The sequence below is a fragment of the Blastomyces gilchristii genome (genome assembly GCF_000003855.2).
Source record: "Blastomyces gilchristii SLH14081 genomic scaffold supercont1.3, whole genome shotgun sequence".
Taxonomy (NCBI): domain Eukaryota; kingdom Fungi; phylum Ascomycota; class Eurotiomycetes; order Onygenales; family Ajellomycetaceae; genus Blastomyces; species Blastomyces gilchristii.
In genome coordinates, this window is record NW_003101680.1 from 1,360,846 (window position 1) to 1,379,423 (window position 18,578).

Below are 18,578 nucleotides of genomic sequence, written 5' to 3' on the forward strand. Positions count from 1 at the left end.
CTAGTAACTAGATTTTCCTCGAAGCATCAATGATATACGGGGTTATTATTATCTGAGTTAGGCGGCAGTAGCACAGCCACAGCTGGATGACTAGTTAACTCTGAGTCATTGCCCTGGGCTGGGGCCAGTAATTCCCAACTGTAGTTACGTAGTTACGTAGTTACTCCCGTAACATGTTCTCCAGGGTCCTTTGCGGGCTCTGTACAGACTGTACTCCGTATGAAACCAGCTAGTTACCAGGAGATGTTAACCGCCTCAAGACGATACGATACTGTAGGGCAAAACGTCGCCACCTCACCTGAAGAGTCAAAGTCTGTCCCCCCGTGTTTGGTAATGTAAAGCATCTTACGCCTTTCTCGATTGAGGCTAGCGCAGAAACTCTTACTCAGCTTCTCGAGGCTTCTTTTGCCATCCCCCAAGATCAATATCAATATCAACCTTCAACCTGCGTCTTTGTTTGTCTGTCCAACTCCATCCTTTTCGCCTTGTATACCCTCTCTCCTGTTTCTGCCATAGCGAAACTCCATCCCTTTAGTAGCTTCCACTCGTTGCTATTTCTGTTTACGGAATCCTTTTTTTTTTTTTTTTTTTTTAAATCGATAACTAGCTGCTGTTCGTATACACTCCCGCCAGCTTGTCATTCACCGCCGACAGGCAACTAACCGATTGCTTATCCTCAGACAAGCGCAACTTCTCTTCTCACATTACAAACCTCCATCTACCAATATAATATGTCTGAAGACTGGGACTCCGTCACCCGTATTGGAAGCAGAGCCCGCGGTGGAGGCGGCGGTGTCCGGGAGACAGTTGTCAGAGGGCGGTCTGCGTTGAACGCGGCAGCCCGATCCGGTGCCATCATCGGGACAGAGAAGAAATATGCTACTGGGAATGCCGTACGTGATTTTTTCTTCTTCGTCCTCTAGCCGTTTTTTTTTTTATGACTTTTCATGCCTTCCTGTTTGGTGATGATAAAACATCGAAAACTAACCCTCCCCGTCCGCAAAACAGGCATCCAAACCCCGCGTAGAAGGACAACATCTCACCAAAGTCGACCGAAGTGATGACATTATCCCCCTGCAATCCGTCGGCGAAGAGGTCGGGAAGGCCATCATGCGCCGCCGCAACGAAGAGGGCTTCAAAATGACACAGAGGGAGCTCGCTGCCAAATGCAACACAACACCGGCCATCATAGCTGACCTGGAACAGAACAAGAAGGGCGCGGATAAAAAGATCCTACCGCGGATCGAGAACGTGCTTAATATCAAGCTCACTGGGCGTGATATTGGGAAGGAAAAGTTTCCGAAGAGGAAATGAGGGATTACTGGAGGGTGAGGCTCTGGGTTCCATTTTTTTCAAATGAAGTTTCTCCTTTTGGGCTCTTTTTTTGGTAGGGACGGGAAAGGGAAAAATGTTATACGTGCTGTGAAGGAAATGTTTTATTTGGGATTTTTTGAATTGGGGTTCCATTTTTTTTTTTTTTTTTTTTTTTTTTTTCCGTCTTTGCCGCTCTCTTTTAGCTTGCACTTATGATGATATACACGGGGCGTGGGCTGGATTTCGGAGATGTTAGAAAGAATGGGAAATATGACAAAAAAAATTCAACGATGGTTTATGACCATATTCCCCCTTTATCTTCTCTATACAAAGTTAATAATCCATGTTAGAGAGCGTTCTTCGATCTTTCTATATACTTCTCAAATCAGATGGGGAAAAAAAAGGAATAGACGCTTGAGGATATAGAGGTATAAAACGGTAAAATCAAAGCGGTATGAATCAGTTTCAGTAAGCACCAGCGATATCTCCCTTCTGTAGAGAGAGCGTTTTTGAAACAGGTGCCACATTCTGCCAAAATCATAAGGAAAACATATCCGCCACTCCTGTAAGATCTGGTCCACTGTTGATATCAACTTTCCCTCCTTCCTGCACATCCATTTCCGTCGTATAACGTTCCTGGAGCGCGGATTTGGGTTTCCTCCGCGCTGGTGGGGGACCAGCAATGCGCCCCTGCTCGCTAATGCTCACGCCCCGTAAACCCTCTAATAAGTCAAGAACTAGAGCTCTTTGTTGGCGGCCGGACCTAGACTCTCTGAGCGCGGCATATGTAGCCGCAACTTTGCTCTTCGGCATATCTGGCAGGCTTTCTATGATCTTAGTAGGTGTATCGCTGGTGGGGCCATACGCTATCCAAATGGAAGCGATAAGTTGCGCCAGCTCCTTTTGCATGTCGACGAAATAGGGCTCGTGGACGGACGTGATACATGCTTTTAGGATATCTGTGCTGATGAACTCGCGGATACTTTTCGCAGTGGGGTTATCGACTTCGAGGATGAATGCGTCCAGAATAGATCGGATGACACGGGTTACGATGGAGCAACAACGGGTATCTTTCATGCGAATCGCGTGTGTGCAGAAGAGAATTACTGGTTCGAGAATTTGGGGGGATGAAAGAACGAACTGGCGAATGGAGTCGCCCGGGCTTGGTTGGTTAGCAGTGCCATTCTGTTTACTCGGCCCGGAAGCCTTTTCGGGATCTATTTTCGGAAGCAGTGTTAGATTATGACAATCGAAGGAAAGTGAGGGAGATTGGGAAGAGCAGCACTGACCTCCCCGTTGCGGGTCAAGAAGACTGGCGACCATGATGACAACTGAGTAAGTTAATTGGCGGAGGATGCTTTCATCTTTCATTTCCACCGTTAGATCAGACTCCACCATCCCAGCCTTTCGATGCTCTATTATGTCCCATTCCGCGGTGATCTTTTTGTCAAATTGAATGAATAGAGCAGATAACATCGGAGGCAAGAAATGGGGTCGATATCTTGCAGGGCAGTCGTCAACCAGACAGCGGGAAATATTGAGTAATACAGACAACTGATGGGAGGAAAGTGATGTCGCATCCTTAAATAATGCCTGGGATAGGGGAACTGGGAGCTCTGCAAAGGAGTAGAAGTGTTCATGGAGTCTGCTCATGCTGTAAAGAATGGAATAACAGGCTTCCCGTACAGCGCGGACTTTCCCTCGAACAGAGGAGGAAAATCCCTCCAGAGTGGCTTTAGAGGTAGTTATGCGGGCATAGAAATCTTCTCTACTGCCGCTAGAGATACCTGCCTGCCAAAACCGGTCCGTGAGGATCCGCCCCACAAGTGGGCGCATATCTGGTGGCAGACCAGGACAATTTTCCGGGTTGTGAAACGCATGTGCATGGCTAAAGGCTGGTCAGCTTAGGTTCATATAGGGGGTGGACTCTGTTATGCATACCTCAGAAGTTGGAGCAATGTCGGGAGAATAAGGGGAATAGAGTCGCGCCATAAATCGCATGCGATGGAGTATGCCGGGTCGGTTGTTTGTAACTTTTCTGTGGATACCGACAGCATCGTTTTCGTCATGCGTAGCGGAAGTTGCTAGAGATATCAGTTAGCTGAAAACGTTTTGACGATGGTAAAATTCACGGCATTGTACCTGGAATTTCGTTGTCATGTGGGCTTGTATGTTTTTTCCCTCCTCATCGAGAGGTATTGTCGACCATTCCTCAACTTTTTGGGCTTGTAGGCGTTGTAGATATGGCCAAATTTGGTCCAAGCCAAGAATTTGACAAAATCCCTCGAAGGACGTTGAAATTTGCTTGAATTCTTCGCTACTCCAGGATTGTCTAATGGGCTCAACAAACAATTGTAGTCGAGACTGCCGTATATCAGGATCCACCTGCGGAGCCCGTTGCCTAACTACTTTTAGAAACCTGGAATCTGAATTATTGGGACGAACTTACATTATGATGAGAAGGATTGAAGAAAGTTCCATTTGGGGCCTATCTCCCGTGGTAGACGTTGAAATAATCTCCCGAATCTTTGGTTCTAGGGCATCATAAAACGTCTGAACTAGTCAGTGGAATCCAGGCTTTCCGGTCATGTCATGAACTTACGGAAAAATAATCGGCATAGCGTATTGTCAGCCGCCGTACTTCGTACGTAGCCGTGTTGTGGAGTTCCTTCACAGCTTCAGAGTAGGCGGGATATTCTGGACGATCGGGCAGGTTGGTCATGAGAATGTGTTCAAGAACCTTAAGCGCAAAACTTTGCTTGTTCTTCAAGGCCTTGTAACAAAAGTCAACGGAAAGTCTTATGACTCGTTCTTTAACAACTGGATCCTATTTCAAATTTAGTCAATTTATATAAAACCAGAGTGGGTTCCAAGTCCTTACTTCAAAATTCTTTTGGATTAAATTGAGCGCCCATGATTCTAGAGAACTTTCCAGCCCAAGTCGTTGTTGTTCCTGGTGTAAATGTAAGTATCAAGAAACTGTATGTATAGAGAAACACGTACATCCTGTTGTGGGGAGTCCCCTTGTGCATCCACCCATTTGCTGAAGCCTCTTAGAGTAGCCTCAACGACAGTGAACTGAGTATCCGCTTGCAACGATGAGAGGGAGTATTTTTTGAATATTGCAGCTGTGCTTGTCAACTATGTCCCGACGCATAATAGGTGGGGGAACTTACGATTGAAAGGACCAGTTGCATTATGTAGGTTGCTCAAGACGTAATCTGCTCGGGCAAGTATATGTGGGATCGCGTCATGTGGACGTCGATACACTATCAGCTCAATTGTTTGAGCACAGTATCGCCGGTAATTCCCAACGAATGCATGTCTCTCCGGTATGGTGTCGATGTCCTCGTTTAGAAATATAATCGTGGGGTTATCGGTATCTTCAGGTAAAGTTTCGTAGCGTACAAGACGTTGAGTGCATGTTTCAAGTATTGGTGCAATAAGTCCATGAATTACGTCTAAACTCGTGATTTTGCTCGACGCAAGTAGTCTAGACCATGAATGAAGGATGGGTATCGAGACAGTCAGACTGGGATGCTGAAGAATATTCATGAGGAACGGAAAGAATGTTGTCAAGTCAATATCCTTATGGAAATCGAAGTTCTTCTCCTCAAGGAATCCGGCAATATACGACATCAGCTGGAAATATCTAAGTCAGCTTTTGAAGCCCCAACAAAGAAATTGAGGATAATTACCTCAGATAATTTCTTCGATATGGTGTATTTTGAGTCCGAAATATCATGTGCATCGACAATCGACCAGTTATAGAGATTCTGCAGCAGATGAAGATTCTGAGTTTGATATACCAAATTGACAAGGTCTTGGAACTTCGTTATATCACAATTCCTGCTATATAGTGCGTGGAGAGCATCGATTGCAGCCTAAGGGTATAATCAGTCGACACAGCTTGGGAAAATTATGGACACCGAGCTGGAGAGAACACATACCATAAGAATATCATCGTCCTGGCACGTTAAAGCTTTGAGAATAATTTGAACACACATAGAAGTGGATATTGCTAAGGGATTCGACCATAGCATCAGTGATCGCAAGGTCGCCAATGCCTGTACAGCGCATATTTTGGCTTCGCGCGAGTCGTGAATGTTATTTAGGCATTCGCCTAAAAAGCCGCATGTCATGAATAGCCATCCGGGGCTTCCACTGCTCCTATGGCGTAGTTCAGCGGAGTGATCCCGCCCGGGATGCAAATCTTCGAAGACCGAGTAAGGAGGAACTATTTCGACTAGAGCGCGATGGAGAGGGCTTTCGTAGAATGAGGAAGTTTTATCTTCGTGATTAAAAATATCGTCGGATAACGTTTCTAGAATCGAAAGGACTAATTTTTTATGTGCCCAAGACATATTCCATATTTGAATCAAGTCGGCATCCATATCTGTCCATTTACCAGCCCCCCAGCTGCGTTTCGCTCCTTCTACCCAGAGTAGCGCCACTTTGTTGCCGATAAACGACTCATCCTGAGGGCTTATTGATATGGCCAAAAGGATAATTTTGCTTTTGGCATTCTCCTGTTCTTCCTTGGACAAGCGTGAGTAGCTATGCCTTAGAAAAGGCTGAAGTAAAGACAGGCCGAAATGGCGAAGGACGGGAGAGTTGCTTTTCTCCATCGCCAAAGCGAAGCCGATGTCGACCGCTGATTTTGAATGTTTCTGAGATTCGAGAAATTCGGAAGCTTGTTGACGGATGGCGTTGGTTGAAGTTGGGTTGTGAATAATATCTAGAGCTTGTATGATGCTATCCATGTTTGGCACCACGGAATTCAACGTGTTGCTGCCGCCAACAGCTTGAATATTCATGGAGGGAGGGACAGGTCCTGCCATGCTGTTCCCACTCATATAACCCAGAACTAAGCAAGGGACTGTCTGAGCAAAGAATACTGATATCAAAGTTTCATGGTTCTAATAGTGGCGTCGATGCATGGTTTAAACTCCGTGGGCGTGATGAAATTCGAGATCAAAAGGTGAATATCTTAACTACCATGCGAGATTTTGTATTTGTTTAAATTTTAAACAGTTTGAAGACTAATTTAGCGCGCTCTAGGACACCTTGCAGACCGTTGAAACGATATCAGCTGGCGACCAGGTCTGCTTGGGTGAGAGATGTTTGGATGGTGGCTGAAATTGGGGAGGACTTGCTGGGTGTGGGAGAAAAGGAAAAGATTGCCGATCTGGCGCGGGCCAGGCCCGGTCTTGGCTTTTTCCCGCTGGCGGGTTCCACCCCCAACGTCCGCGCTTGAGCATCACTCTCGCGTCAGTTTAGGACAGCCCCGCCTTGCCCTTTACCGTCACTGTACTACTCACTCTACCATTTCCCTTCTCTTTGATATGCGCAGTTTCATACGAGCGTGGAAGATCCTATTTGACCTTGCCGTCGGCTCCCGGTGACTCACTCGGTTTTCCCAGTTTCGTCATACTCTAACTCACTATGACGGGTGCCTACAGTACTACGTTGGAGGAAATGGTGATGGTGTCCATCCATGATATATGCGATAGTATTGGTTATTTTTGGCGAGTCATTGTGTGTTCTCCCTAGGTCTACTAGATTTTGTTAGGCTCCTCTTCCCGTCCGTATCCTCCTCCGCCCCGTATCCTCAACCTTCAGCCTTGATTTCAGCATCGCCGGAGTATACCCCGGAACCTCGTGAGCACATTCGGAATCCTCCACACAGACCAGTTACAGCTTTCGGGATAATGCCTTCGCCTACTATACCATATCTTCGCAAAATCGGATGAATCCGCAGGCTTTCTGGCCTTCTGACGCGCTCTCCGCTGTTTCGGCCCTGGCGCGCCGATTCTTGATAACACCTACTGTACAATTGAATATCACAAACGAGATAAGGGGGCGCAAGGGCTATTTCCCTCGATCACTGGTAGCGACAAGCGGGATCGTGCCGGGAATCAGGCATAAACACCCGCCTTGGACACACGGTATTCATGGGTGATTTCTTGTTTTGTAATGACATTTGGCAAATGTCACTGTCGACATATACCGCTACTGAGCTCCTGCTCGATAAACTGAGTGAACTTGTCCTCGTGCCCGCGACAAACCCACTCCTGTCCCTCATATGGTTCGAGTTAATAAAAAAAAAGTCTTGGTTTTGCTAGGTAAAAGTGTATAGAGAATTGCGACCCATCAGCATGGCTAGGCGGGAGGAATTCCAATGCCGGGCACGGGAAGTTAATAATAAGGATTCCAGTGATAACTACAGCCAATATCCAAGTGACCAAACTGGTTGATCTGCACGGCTAGCACCGCCATATACTATATGCTATATGCAGGACATGCAATGCTAACCTTTGTAGAAGTAACAGGCACTTTAACAAGATTTTGTAGTAACATAGCCATCACTGCACGGCTATAGGTTATTCCTTGAAAACTGGCCAGTGGCACAAAGCGACGGATCTAATCCTATAATATTCTATCAAATTTTTTTGTAATTTTGTAAGGATAAACAGCAATGACAGCATTTTTCAAGCATCTTGCCCGTTTCTGGCAGGCGGTGAGGCACGCACCCCACCATCGATCATTTACTGCCGCCCATCACGGTGGTTCAAACCAGCATCAACTTCACAGGCGACATCCGATATAAATTGGCTGTGATGTGCCTGACCGTCTGCTGCAGCTTCCCATTCCTTTGCTCCTAAGGGTTTGTTTGGCCCTCCTCTGCGGTCCTCGTCCTTTGAAATTCAATTCTAGTAGCCGTTGTCCCTGGACGAACACTCGCAGTAATGATGGAGAGCAGACAACAGCGGAGCTCCTTTCAGCGGTTGGAGAAGGTTTGTGCAAACCCTCCCAATATTATACAAAAGTTAGTATGGTATTTAGGCTAATTAAACCATTCTTGTAGCTTGGTGAAGGCACCTATGCGACCGTACGTTGCTGATAGAATTTTCTTTTTTCTTTTTTTTTTTTCTTTTCTTTTATATATATATATATATATATATTTTATCATCACCTGGCTGTCCGCGTTTGCTGGAAATAGCTTGATACAACTGTTTTCGCCCATTCTAACTTTTTCTGTATAGGTATACAAGGGAAGAAACCGGCAGACGGGTGAAATGGTGGCTCTAAAGGAGATCCATCTGGATTCGGAGGAAGGCACTCCATCAACTGCAATTCGCGAAATCTCCCTGATGAAAGAGCTCAAACATGAAAATATCCTCTCTCTATATGATATAATCCACACGGAAAACAAGCTAATGCTTGTTTTCGAATTCATGGACAAAGATCTTAAAAAATACATGGAAGTGCGAAACAACCAACTGAACTATACCACGATCAAGGACTTCATGCACCAATTACTCCGGGGCGTTGCATTTTGTCACCATAATCGCGTTCTTCATCGAGATCTCAAGCCGCAAAACCTCCTAATTAACACCAATGGTCAATTGAAACTGGCAGACTTTGGCTTAGCACGAGCATTTGGTATTCCAGTCAACACCTTCTCGCACGAGGTCGTCACATTGTGGTATCGTGCGCCAGACGTACTTCTTGGAAGCCGTATGTACAACACTAGCATTGACATATGGTCTGCGGGCTGTATTATGGCTGAGATGTACATGGGCCGCCCATTGTTCCCTGGCTCCACCAATGAGGATCAGTTACAGAAAATCTTCCGTCTGATGGGGACGCCGTCGGAGCGTTCCTGGCCCGGGATCTCACAATTTCCGGAATATAAGCCGAATTTTCCCGTGTATGCCACGCAGGATTTGAGCCTGATACTTCCTCAGATAGATCCTCTAGGTCTTGATCTTCTCAATCGCATGCTGCAGTTACGCCCTGAGATGCGGATTAGCGCGGCCGACGCACTTCGCCATGCCTGGTTCAACGATCTTCCGCAACTTCGATATCAAATGCAGCAACACCAACAGCAGCAGCACTAGCATCAAATAAAAGCGTTTCATGTGGTTGATAGACACCTACGGTAAAATAACTACGAAAATAGAAAACTTTTCTTTAATGGGGAGGATGGATATAAAGTACATACATATCTTGGGTCCGCATTTTCTCAGTTTTCTGCTGATATCAGGCATGGTTTAGTTACTTTTTGAATTTGGCATGTCTCGCATTTGCATAGTTGCGATACGGGATAATATTGATGACTCATCTTAATCCCCTTTGATGTTTATTTCTTGAGCTTTCGTGTGAACAGCCCTATTGATACTGAACCGATCATTGACGCCGTCACTGTGCTATGGCTAACGATTAACTCTATAGAGTTCACAACAATATCTCGAACCCGTTGGCTGTCGAGTTAAAACTAAATCCAATTGCTAAACACCACAAAATCGAGAAGTGGGGCAGCACCTTGGAGACGAAACTTCGTTTGCGAGCCAAATGTTTAATATATGATATTATGCGCAGGAAAGAGATAGACCACTGGACTCCATAGCGATATCACCATTAGTCTAGAAAGAATTACCAAGTGCTCGAAGAGAAGTCGTCTATATCATGATTGAACCAACCAGCAGTGTAACAGCACCTATATCCGGACGACGACAAAATGCCAGGAGCGAACTTTCGAAACAAACACCGAAACTCTCATATCAGAAGAAGTAAGAAAACAAACACAACACAAAAAACCAGGAAAGTTAGGCTGGGAACCGACACAAAATACTGCAAGGCACTACATCACGCTGCAAGAATTACGCTGGCATTGCTCAAGGTACCCTTCATCCTCACTGGTGTCAGGGACAGTAGCAGCTCTGCGCTTTACGCCCTGGATTTTGATATTTTGGTCACCCTCTGCATGCCACCATTTCAGCATTTGCAGGGTTCCAGACCCAACAGCTTGAACATCGATAACCCATTTTCCACCGCTAACCGCGACCTCTGTGTGCATTCTTGGATAGTGCCACTCGGGGAGGTAAATAATGGAAGGGGCATCCTCAGGTGTTGCAGTCTCGGCCGATAAGGATAGCGTGAAGAGACAGTTGCGGAGGTCGAACCCATATTCTTTGATGGAGCCGTGAGTAAGGACAGGACTTGGCCGGACAAACGCTTCAGCTGCACGGAAGCCAGGCTTATCCGTCAGCTCGGAGGACGGCTGTGACGCCTGTGTGATAGATGGCTGCGGAATAGCGTCTTTCAGGTTCCCAGCGGAAACCTGGGTGACTGAGTTGCTTTGAGCAGCGGAGAATGCGGGGGAGGTTCGATCGGAGGATGTAGAAGGCCGATCCTGCGAGATCTCCCCGAGTACATCTAGATTTGGAGGAGGAAATTCTAGGTCATCGGTTGAGAATATGGAAAGATCCTCGCCGTTCCATCGATCACCCCATTCATGGCAATTCTAAAACAGTAACGGGGTTAGTTATTTCACGTTTTTTCCCCGTCTTCCGTGCTTTCTGGGGTGAGCTGTTTCCCGTACCTCTGACGTATAACACCACAGCGAAAAGCCGTTTGATCCACTCCCTTCGATCGCAAAGTGATTAGCATCCATTGCACTGATTTGGCTGCTATAATCGCCTGTTTTATAAGCGTGCTTATCGTCCATGTCATATGGGATACCAATCTCGGTGAAAACCATTGGGTGAATCCCCATGTAATCGAAGCTCTCTTTTCGCAAAAAGCGTAGCTGATCGCGGAGACAATTTCTAATTGCAGTTTCTCCTATTTTGATAGCGAATATCGGGCTGAGATATTTCCCTCGTATAACCCCGACTACGTCCACGTTGTAAATTCGATTCCTAAAAACGAATATGTCAATCATATGCCAATAGAAGAAGAACGGACACATAAACTCACCAATGCTTAGTCATGAGTGTAAGCCCATCGTACTGATGCGCAGCATGGACCATGTTTGGATCATCATCTTCGGTCCCCTTAATGGACGGAGGTAGCTCCAACACAGCAGGCTGACAGAACATGATAGCATTGGAATGCACACTTCTAATGGCATCCCTGAAATTCCGATAGTGAGCCATAAAATATTGATTCGTAAATTCCTCGTAGTTGAGGGCTTTACCGGTGTTCGGGTCCTTGGCGAAGTAGTCTTTTTTCAGCAAACTGTCAGTGCTGGGATCCCAGACGCCGTGTTGAGCCCAGAGACATTCTCCCAATTTCCACTGAGGGTCCCTTTTCCAGCCATAGAAAGTGTCATCGTAATCGGCAGGGAGCCAAGCAATTTCACCCTTAGGATCAACAAGTTCCCTTCCAATTTGGTATGGCCCAAAGCTGCCAAATCCCCATGTGTTCACTTCGCACGCACGGCCGGAGCCAGTCAACATCCCCTGAAAAGCAGTTGGCGAAGTGCCAAGTTGGAGTTGTTGTTCTGCCGGGATAGCAGAGAGGTCCTGAACTCCTACCAACCCTCGATTCACCTCGTTCATATTTTCCCACCCGATGACAACCTCGTCCTCTAGATCGCCTGCCTCATGGATCCGTGTTGCCAGATGTTTGCACGCGTTTATGTAGTGGCTTTGGAGGTAATCTTGAATATTTTTGCCATCGATAATTGCCTTTGGTGCGAAGTCCCTGCCTGCCCAGAAAAGGGTGAAAATTGTTTGGCAGACGAGCCGGGTATAATTCGTGCTCCAGATCATTTTCGGAAAGGAGGCCGGGTCGGGAAGCCAGGTGTTTTGCACAAGAGCAGCCTGCGTGACATTGAAGTTGCGAGGATTGAACCCAGCTGCGTAAATCGTCCACATAGGAGCCCCCGAGCCGCCAGAGAATCGAGACCACTATGTGTTTGAGGTTAGCGACAGAAAGCCTTTATCTAGCGCAGATATACATCAAGAGAACATACCACATCCTGATGAGGGTCCATATAAATGTAAAACCCATAGCCCTTCGCTAAACGCAATATTTCTATTGTGAATTTTATAAATTCCTCATCATATTTGCCGGGTCCGCTATGCTCCAGTGCCTCCCAAGTAAAGATATATCTTATATGATTGTAACCCCATCTCTTTAACCTTGAAAAGTGAGTGTGTGCATCTTTTAGCTCGAACGGTCGGCCAACAAAGGAAACATTATCCCCATCATAGAAGTTCTGCGGGGTATACGAAGGTATATTTGGGTGTTTGGGATATTTAGCACCAGCGTCTACGTTGATTCCTCTTAGAGTGACCTCTCTGTTCTGTGGATCCCGGAAGGTGCTTCCCTCGATCCTGAGCTTTAGAGGAGACATTTAATCGTTTTTGTACGGGTGAGAGTCGGAGACGTCGCTGGAGTAAACAAAGGGAGCGTTGTCAAAGAGCTTGGGATGCAGGAGGAGGGAGCTCGGGTAGGAAACTGGGCTGCTGCGGGAGTGCACGAGCGAGCGTTGGAGAATATCGCGGAATTTAAACAAGATCAAAATGGACCCCTTTGCCAAAAGCGATCAGACTACTGCTGATAAATTTCCCAGCGGACCTGGTTGCTCTTGTAGGTACAATTCCCTGCTGATGCTCTCACGTTGTCCAGCTTGTATTGACGGTGATGCTGGCAGCTGTCCAATTAGGGAGTAAGTTAGTTAAATATTTATGTCATCGGCCCGAGAGTGGCACAGGAAGCCGCGGGCTAAAGACATCAGCCACAGTTTGGGTTATTTACTCGCAACATCAGCAGCGGGAGACAGGCATTGAGGAACCCCATAACCAGTGCCACATGGCGCGAATACGCATTCAATTGATGTCAGGTTAAAATTACGGCCGTTTGGATCAAGGTTGTATGGCGCCAGAACTAATACGGAATACGAAATACGACGTGCAAGAGTCCCTCCCAGCAACTTCAACAGGTCCACATCGGCGAGAGACATTCCAGCCTACAACGAACGTACTTTTCCCGGGGCGCTGACGATAGACTGGCCATGTCATATCACATCGGAAATTGCAGTCTGGAATAATAATGTCGGTAAAGGGGGCTCTTAAGTCTATCCGCACTTGTTTGGATTCTGAAGATTTTGAGCAGGCTGCGGGGAAGGCAAAGGAGTTATGTGATAAGGATCCCCAGAACTATCATGCGTATGTGGAAGCATAACACTTGGCTAGGTCTGCTTGTACTAATATATCCATTTACCAGGCACGTTTTTCTCGGACTTGCGCTTGATAAATTGAATAATTTTGAAGGGGCGGAGGCTTCATACCTAGCGGCAACTGCAATTAAGGACGATGATAGAACAGCTTGGCAGGGTCTGCTCACACTGTACGAGAAGAAAGATGGCAAATATTTAGACCAGTATCGCAAAGCGGTGACAAGGCTATGTCAGATACTAGCTGCAGCGTAAGCTTTGCTTCTACGCCGTCCTCGCATAGTATATCCGCTTAACTGACACCAACTTTAGCGACGACAAAGCTAGGTGTCAATCTGCCGTCCAGAAATATGCCACACTGGCTAGGAAACACGGTTCCAAGGCACAATACAAGCAGGCTTTGGAGCTTCAACTCCCCTCTAGTTTTCTTTATGATATCCTTGAGGGCACAGTTCCTCATCCCGCTCATACGTACCTTCGTATCATAGAAATATGCGAAGCAGAGGAGAAGGAGTTTATCAACAGAGAAATTGGCGAAAGGCGGACTAGGCTGGGCGCCCGGATTGACCAGGTGACCCTCGAAGTGAGACGTGAAGCCTTCCAGCGTAGCAACCTGGACAGCCTTTACCGTGAAATGATTAACTGGTCTAATGATGATGAGGTTCGCCGGAACTATGAGGAGAGGTTAATACAGCGAGCTTATGACTTTCTTCAAGTTCTCCCCCCTACCAAAAAAAATCCAAAGCGTGAGGAGGTCCTGCGTCTTGCTCGGGAAATGGTCATAATCAAGCACCCGTTTTTACTTTCCTGGAAAATTGTTTTGGAATGGCAAGATGCAGATGATCTCTCGGGGATGGATTTAAACTTGCTAAATGATTTCATAGAGCTATTTCCCGAAGACGGATTAAGCAAAGTACTTAAGGGGTTTCTCCGAAGCGATATATCACCGTTCCCTAAAGAACTCGAGTCGGACGAACCGAAGGAAGACGGTGCGCATAAAGAGTCAAGCGAAGCCAGTCACCAAATCAACCCTGAGGATAGCTTGCTACTGATGGCGGAGGGGTTGGAGCAAAGTCCAGATTCAATCCTTGCGCACAGGATTATGGGGCAGCTTTATTTGTCTCTGGATGAGTTCCAGACTGCCGTTGACGTCGCTCGCAAAGGTATAGAAGTGATTACGGAAGTACAGCGATTTACAGGACTAAAACTGCGTAATGTCACTGACGCTGTGAATATTACTCTCGCTACCGCTCTCATTACATACCAATCACCAAAAAATCACCCAGAGGCAAAGCAGATATTTGAAGAGATGTTAAATCGCAGGCCGAAATCTACCAGCTGCCTTCTCGGGATCGGTCTGATCCTAGAAGAAGATCAGGATTATGCCACCGCTGTGGACTTCCTTGAGCAGGCGTTGGAGCGCGACCCCACTAATCTTAAGATAAGAAGTGAACTGTTCTGGTGTAAAGCACATAATGGAGCACTCGAACTAGGGCTATATGGTCTACGGGAAACTTTAGACATGATGGAATCGGGTCGTACGCGGAATCAAGACCTCAGAGCGGAGATATTGTACCGGATCGGGTACTGCCAATGGGAGTTAGATCCGTCACCCGTAGCCCGGAAAGACCGCACCAAAGCCTACGCCAGTTTTCTCGGCTCCATACAGTCGAATATGAATTACGCACCCGCATATAGTAGCTTGGGGGTGTACTATGAGGACTACAAGAAGGACCGGAAGCGAGCGCGCCGGTGTTTCCATAAGGCTTTCGAGATTTCACCTGCAGAGGTAGATTCTGCGGAACGTCTAGCTAGGGATTTTGCAAACCAAGGGGCGTGGGACCTCGTTGAAGCGATATCACAAAGAGTGGTGGATTCGGGAAGGGCGAAACCTACTCCGGGCTCGAAACGGCAAGGCTATAGTTGGCCATATGCCGCTCTGGGTGTGGTGGAAATAAACAGACAACAATATACGAAAAGCATAGTAGCGTTCCAATCGGCATTGCGAATATCTCCGCATCATTACCAATCCTGGGTCGGGCTGGCTGAAAGCTATCACAATTCCGGCCGTTTTATCGCAGCTACCAAGGCGTTTGAGCATGCGGAGACATTGGAGACCACCCTCCCGGTATCTGAAAGGGAACAAACTTGGTTCGCAAAGTACATGCTTGCAAATGTGAAACGGGAACTTGGAGAATACGAGGATGCTATTACGAGATATGAAGCAGTTTTGAACTTAAAGCCAGACGAGCTCGGAGTCTCGATCGCACTCTTGCAAACCCTCACTGAAAATGCATGGAAGTGCGTCACGTCAGGTTTGTTCGGGGAAGCTGCTGAATGTGCAAGGAAGGCTATTGAAAATGGAATATCAATTGCACAGTTCCACCCTGACGTGTTCAACCTTTGGAAGTCAATTGCGGATGCCTTTTCCATCTTCTCTTGGATTCGAGGGAAGGCATCCTTTATGCCTATCACTGAATACAGGAAGCTAATTGAGAGTCAAACTGATATGGGATGCTTTGAATTACTTGCAGACGAGGATGGTGTGAGGACAGACTTTGTATCACTCCTCACGAAGTCGGATTCTGAAGAAGTTTTATCACCAAACGTATGCATGCACGCTGCAATTCTTGCTCAAAAACGCGCTGTGTCCATATCTACAAGTGACAAACACGCTCAAGCAATATCCTGGTATAACCTTGGATGGGCAGAATATCGCGCATATACTTGCTTGGAGGATGGGGCGAAATCGAAAAGAAACAAACCCTTCCTCAAAGCAGCGATGCGGTGTTTCAAACGAGCAATCGAACTCGAAGCTGGTAATTCCGAGTTCTGGAATGCACTTGGAGTTGTTACAACGTCCCTAAGTCCGAAAGTCGCTCAACATTCGTTTGTCCGAAGCCTTCATCTAAACGAAAGAAGTCCTCAGGTATGGACGAATTTAGGTGTATTGTACATTCTTCACAACGACCATGAGCTTGCAAACGAGGCATTTACAAGGGCACAGTCAGCGGATCCAGATTTTGCTCATGCTTGGCTTGGACAGGGCCTCCTTGCTCTGCTTTTTGGAGACGTAAAGGAAGCCAGAGAGCTCTTTACGCACGCCTTTGAACTAGGAAATTCAGCGTTAACGCTCCCGAAAAGGCAGTATGCAGTCTCCGTCTTCGACCATCTTATCTCCGACTCTATGATGCATGTTGATATTCAACAACTCATACAACCCCTTTTCGCCCTCCACCAACTCCATACCCAATCGCCTTCCGATCTTCCATTGCAACATCTTTCAGCTCTCCTGGCTGAAAGGATGGGCAGTTTTGCAGACTCCAATTCTAGCCTGGAAAATGTGTGTTCTGGTATGGAATCAGAATACGAAAGTTCAGAGTCGACCTCGTCATTAGCTCGGTTTGCCCAGGCAAAATCAGATGCCGCCCGAGTGCATCTGGCTCAGATGGAATACGACGCGGCCGTTGACAGCGCAGAAACTGCTCTAAGTCTATCATCTGACGGCGGCATAGAAGAGTTTGACCCTCTAGTCAACCAAAAGCTACGACTTTCGTCACATCTTGCGGCGGGACTAGCCTATTATTACCTCAAGGATATGGATAGGGCAATCGACATGTTCCGTGATGCTCTGCAAGAAGCTGACAGTTCACCGGATGCGGTATGCTTATTGGCTCAAGTCCTATGGGCCAAAGGCGGAGAGGAGGAACGAGAAGCCGCTCGAGTTCAGCTTTTGGACTGCATCGAAAAGCATCCTACACATGTTGGCGCCGTAACGCTCTTGGGTGTCATAGCTCTGCTGGATGCTGACGTGGATTCAATCGAGGCAGTCGAGTTAGACTTGCAAGAGATGCGAACAAGTGACGATGTTGGCATACATGACCGCGTGAAGGTTACAAAGCTTCTGGCAAGCATTGCCAAGCTTGGACATGTGAAAAATCCTGATGTCTCGCAAGAGTTAAGGCAGAGCCAGGAAGCTAACACGTCTATAATGCTTGCCCCCTATCAACCACAAGGGTGGGCTACACTGGCAGCGGCGTCATCGGAGCCATATCCGGCTGAAATGGCGCTACACACGGCATTGCAGAACATCCCGCCAAAGGGAACGCTTGATGCAGCAGAGCTGGCTAAGTACTACACCCTCACTGGCCGTCGGGACGCTGCCGCAAGAGCAATAATGATAGCGCCTTGGATACCGGATGGTTGGAAGGAACTTCCTCATTGCATATCGGCGGAGTAATTGGGCGGGATAGTCATCTAACAGCATATATTTCTTAGTTCAGGACCCATATGTTGCAAAAATAGAAGAGAGTAAAAGAAAGAAAGAAAGAAAGAAAGAAACAATAAACCAAGCCATCCTGTAGATAGTAAATTTTATACTTACACATAACATACTATTGGAGCATAAACATTTAAGTTCACGTAGTTTCGGCAGCAGCCTGCTCTGCCAATCTTTCCAATAGCCTAGCTTTTCTCCCATCTCTCCACGCTTTATCTAACCCTTCAATCTTTCCTCCAAGCACATTAACGCAATCTGGTTCCAGCAACAACATCCCTCTCGCCACGGTCGCGTTTTTCAACACCATCTTTGCCCCGATAGACATCTTCCCAATCCCAACTTCCTCCACTGGTTTGCATTCGATTGCAACGACTCTCGTCCCTTTCGCATCTTGGAGCACTAGCCGATGTGGCCCACCATTGCCGGTTGTGGAGGATGATATATTCCGCGCATTGCTATTATTTGCTCTTGATGTATTTGGGGTGTTATTAGTGGTGTTGTTGTAACCAGCAGTCGCAACATCGCCCGACTCATCCCGGGTGACAGTTCGTATAATCTCTCGCCCACGCGTTTCTTCCCCGCGCTCTATCTTTTCAATTGACTCAACCTGGCTCCAGAGGCTGCTGCCTATGTCCTCTATATCAAGTACTTGGAGTGGAATTGGTCCAGGTATGAGGCATTCTTTGACTGCGGGGTCCGGAATGTTTGTTGGGAGGGCTTGAGAGGGGTTAGTGATTTCGAGAGAGGTCGTGAAGTCCGAGGCTAGGAGGCGGAATAGGGCTGTCTGGGTCAGAGCGGAGAGGGGGGTGGTCGCTGCACGCTGCGAGGAGAGAAATTGAGAGAGCCAGGGCTGTGCGATAGGGAGGGATTTTGTTATGAGGAGGTGGTTCGATATGTGGGCTCGAGGGTCAGTGGCCATAATGATTTGAATCAGCCCTAGGCAAATGTGTTTCGTATAATTTTGGACTCTGCGAACGTTTCTTATGCGAGTCCCATAGCTCTCCAACGTTCAAC

At 47.0% G+C, this 18,578-nt stretch overlaps 6 protein-coding genes across 8 annotated transcripts; 3 read left to right on the plus strand and 3 right to left on the minus strand.

Moving 5' to 3' along the window:
* The first annotated feature begins 160 nt into the window (after window positions 1-160).
* Window positions 161-2,307, plus strand: BDBG_01967 (transcription factor). Its single transcript, XM_002627250.2, has 3 exons — window positions 161-612; window positions 681-893; window positions 1,009-2,307. Exons 2-3 carry the CDS (start codon window positions 732-734, stop codon window positions 1,312-1,314), a joined length of 468 nt encoding a protein of 155 aa, XP_002627296.1. The 5' UTR covers window positions 161-612; window positions 681-731; the 3' UTR covers window positions 1,315-2,307.
* BDBG_01968 (nuclear import and export protein Msn5) lies at window positions 927-6,433 on the minus strand. Its single transcript, XM_031720577.1, has 11 exons — window positions 5,265-6,433; window positions 5,013-5,198; window positions 4,491-4,956; window positions 4,318-4,442; window positions 4,196-4,267; window positions 3,917-4,141; window positions 3,764-3,867; window positions 3,457-3,715; window positions 3,256-3,398; window positions 2,604-3,202; window positions 927-2,531 (listed from the first exon to the last, which is right to left on the minus strand). The coding sequence occupies exons 1-11, from the start codon at window positions 6,168-6,170 to the stop codon at window positions 1,852-1,854; spliced, it is 3,765 nt and encodes a 1,254-aa protein (XP_031576800.1). The 5' UTR covers window positions 6,171-6,433; the 3' UTR covers window positions 927-1,851.
* A 1,339-nt stretch (window positions 6,434-7,772) lies between these two features.
* BDBG_01970 (CMGC/CDK protein kinase) lies at window positions 7,773-11,399 on the plus strand. Of its 3 annotated transcripts, XM_002627253.2 has the most exons (5): window positions 7,824-8,111; window positions 8,183-8,206; window positions 8,361-9,314; window positions 9,376-10,640; window positions 10,731-11,276. In XM_002627253.2, exons 1-3 carry the CDS (start codon window positions 8,064-8,066, stop codon window positions 9,216-9,218), a joined length of 930 nt encoding a protein of 309 aa, XP_002627299.1. In that variant the 5' UTR covers window positions 7,824-8,063; the 3' UTR covers window positions 9,219-9,314; window positions 9,376-10,640; window positions 10,731-11,276. The 3 variants fall into 3 exon arrangements, with proteins under 3 accessions (XP_031576801.1, XP_002627299.1, XP_031576802.1); XM_031720578.1 differs by having other exon boundaries at window positions 7,773-8,111; window positions 8,361-10,640; window positions 10,724-11,399; XM_031720579.1 differs by having other exon boundaries at window positions 8,361-10,640.
* On the minus strand, window positions 9,026-13,132 carry BDBG_01971 (glycosyl hydrolase). Its single transcript, XM_002627254.2, has 4 exons — window positions 12,080-13,132; window positions 11,080-12,014; window positions 10,703-11,021; window positions 9,026-10,624 (listed from the first exon to the last, which is right to left on the minus strand). Exons 1-4 carry the CDS (start codon window positions 12,461-12,463, stop codon window positions 9,962-9,964), a joined length of 2,301 nt encoding a protein of 766 aa, XP_002627300.1. The 5' UTR covers window positions 12,464-13,132; the 3' UTR covers window positions 9,026-9,961.
* On the plus strand, window positions 12,801-18,216 carry BDBG_01972 (translation repressor/antiviral protein Ski3). Its single transcript, XM_002627255.2, has 3 exons — window positions 12,801-13,277; window positions 13,336-13,536; window positions 13,598-18,216. The coding sequence occupies exons 1-3, from the start codon at window positions 13,162-13,164 to the stop codon at window positions 17,523-17,525; spliced, it is 4,245 nt and encodes a 1,414-aa protein (XP_002627301.1). The 5' UTR covers window positions 12,801-13,161; the 3' UTR covers window positions 17,526-18,216.
* Window positions 13,937-18,559, minus strand: BDBG_01973 (uncharacterized protein). Its single transcript, XM_002627256.2, has 3 exons — window positions 17,670-18,559; window positions 14,015-17,542; window positions 13,937-13,957 (listed from the first exon to the last, which is right to left on the minus strand). Exon 1 carries the CDS (start codon window positions 18,481-18,483, stop codon window positions 17,704-17,706), a length of 780 nt encoding a protein of 259 aa, XP_002627302.1. The 5' UTR covers window positions 18,484-18,559; the 3' UTR covers window positions 13,937-13,957; window positions 14,015-17,542; window positions 17,670-17,703.
* Between the last annotated feature and the right edge of the window lie 19 nt (window positions 18,560-18,578).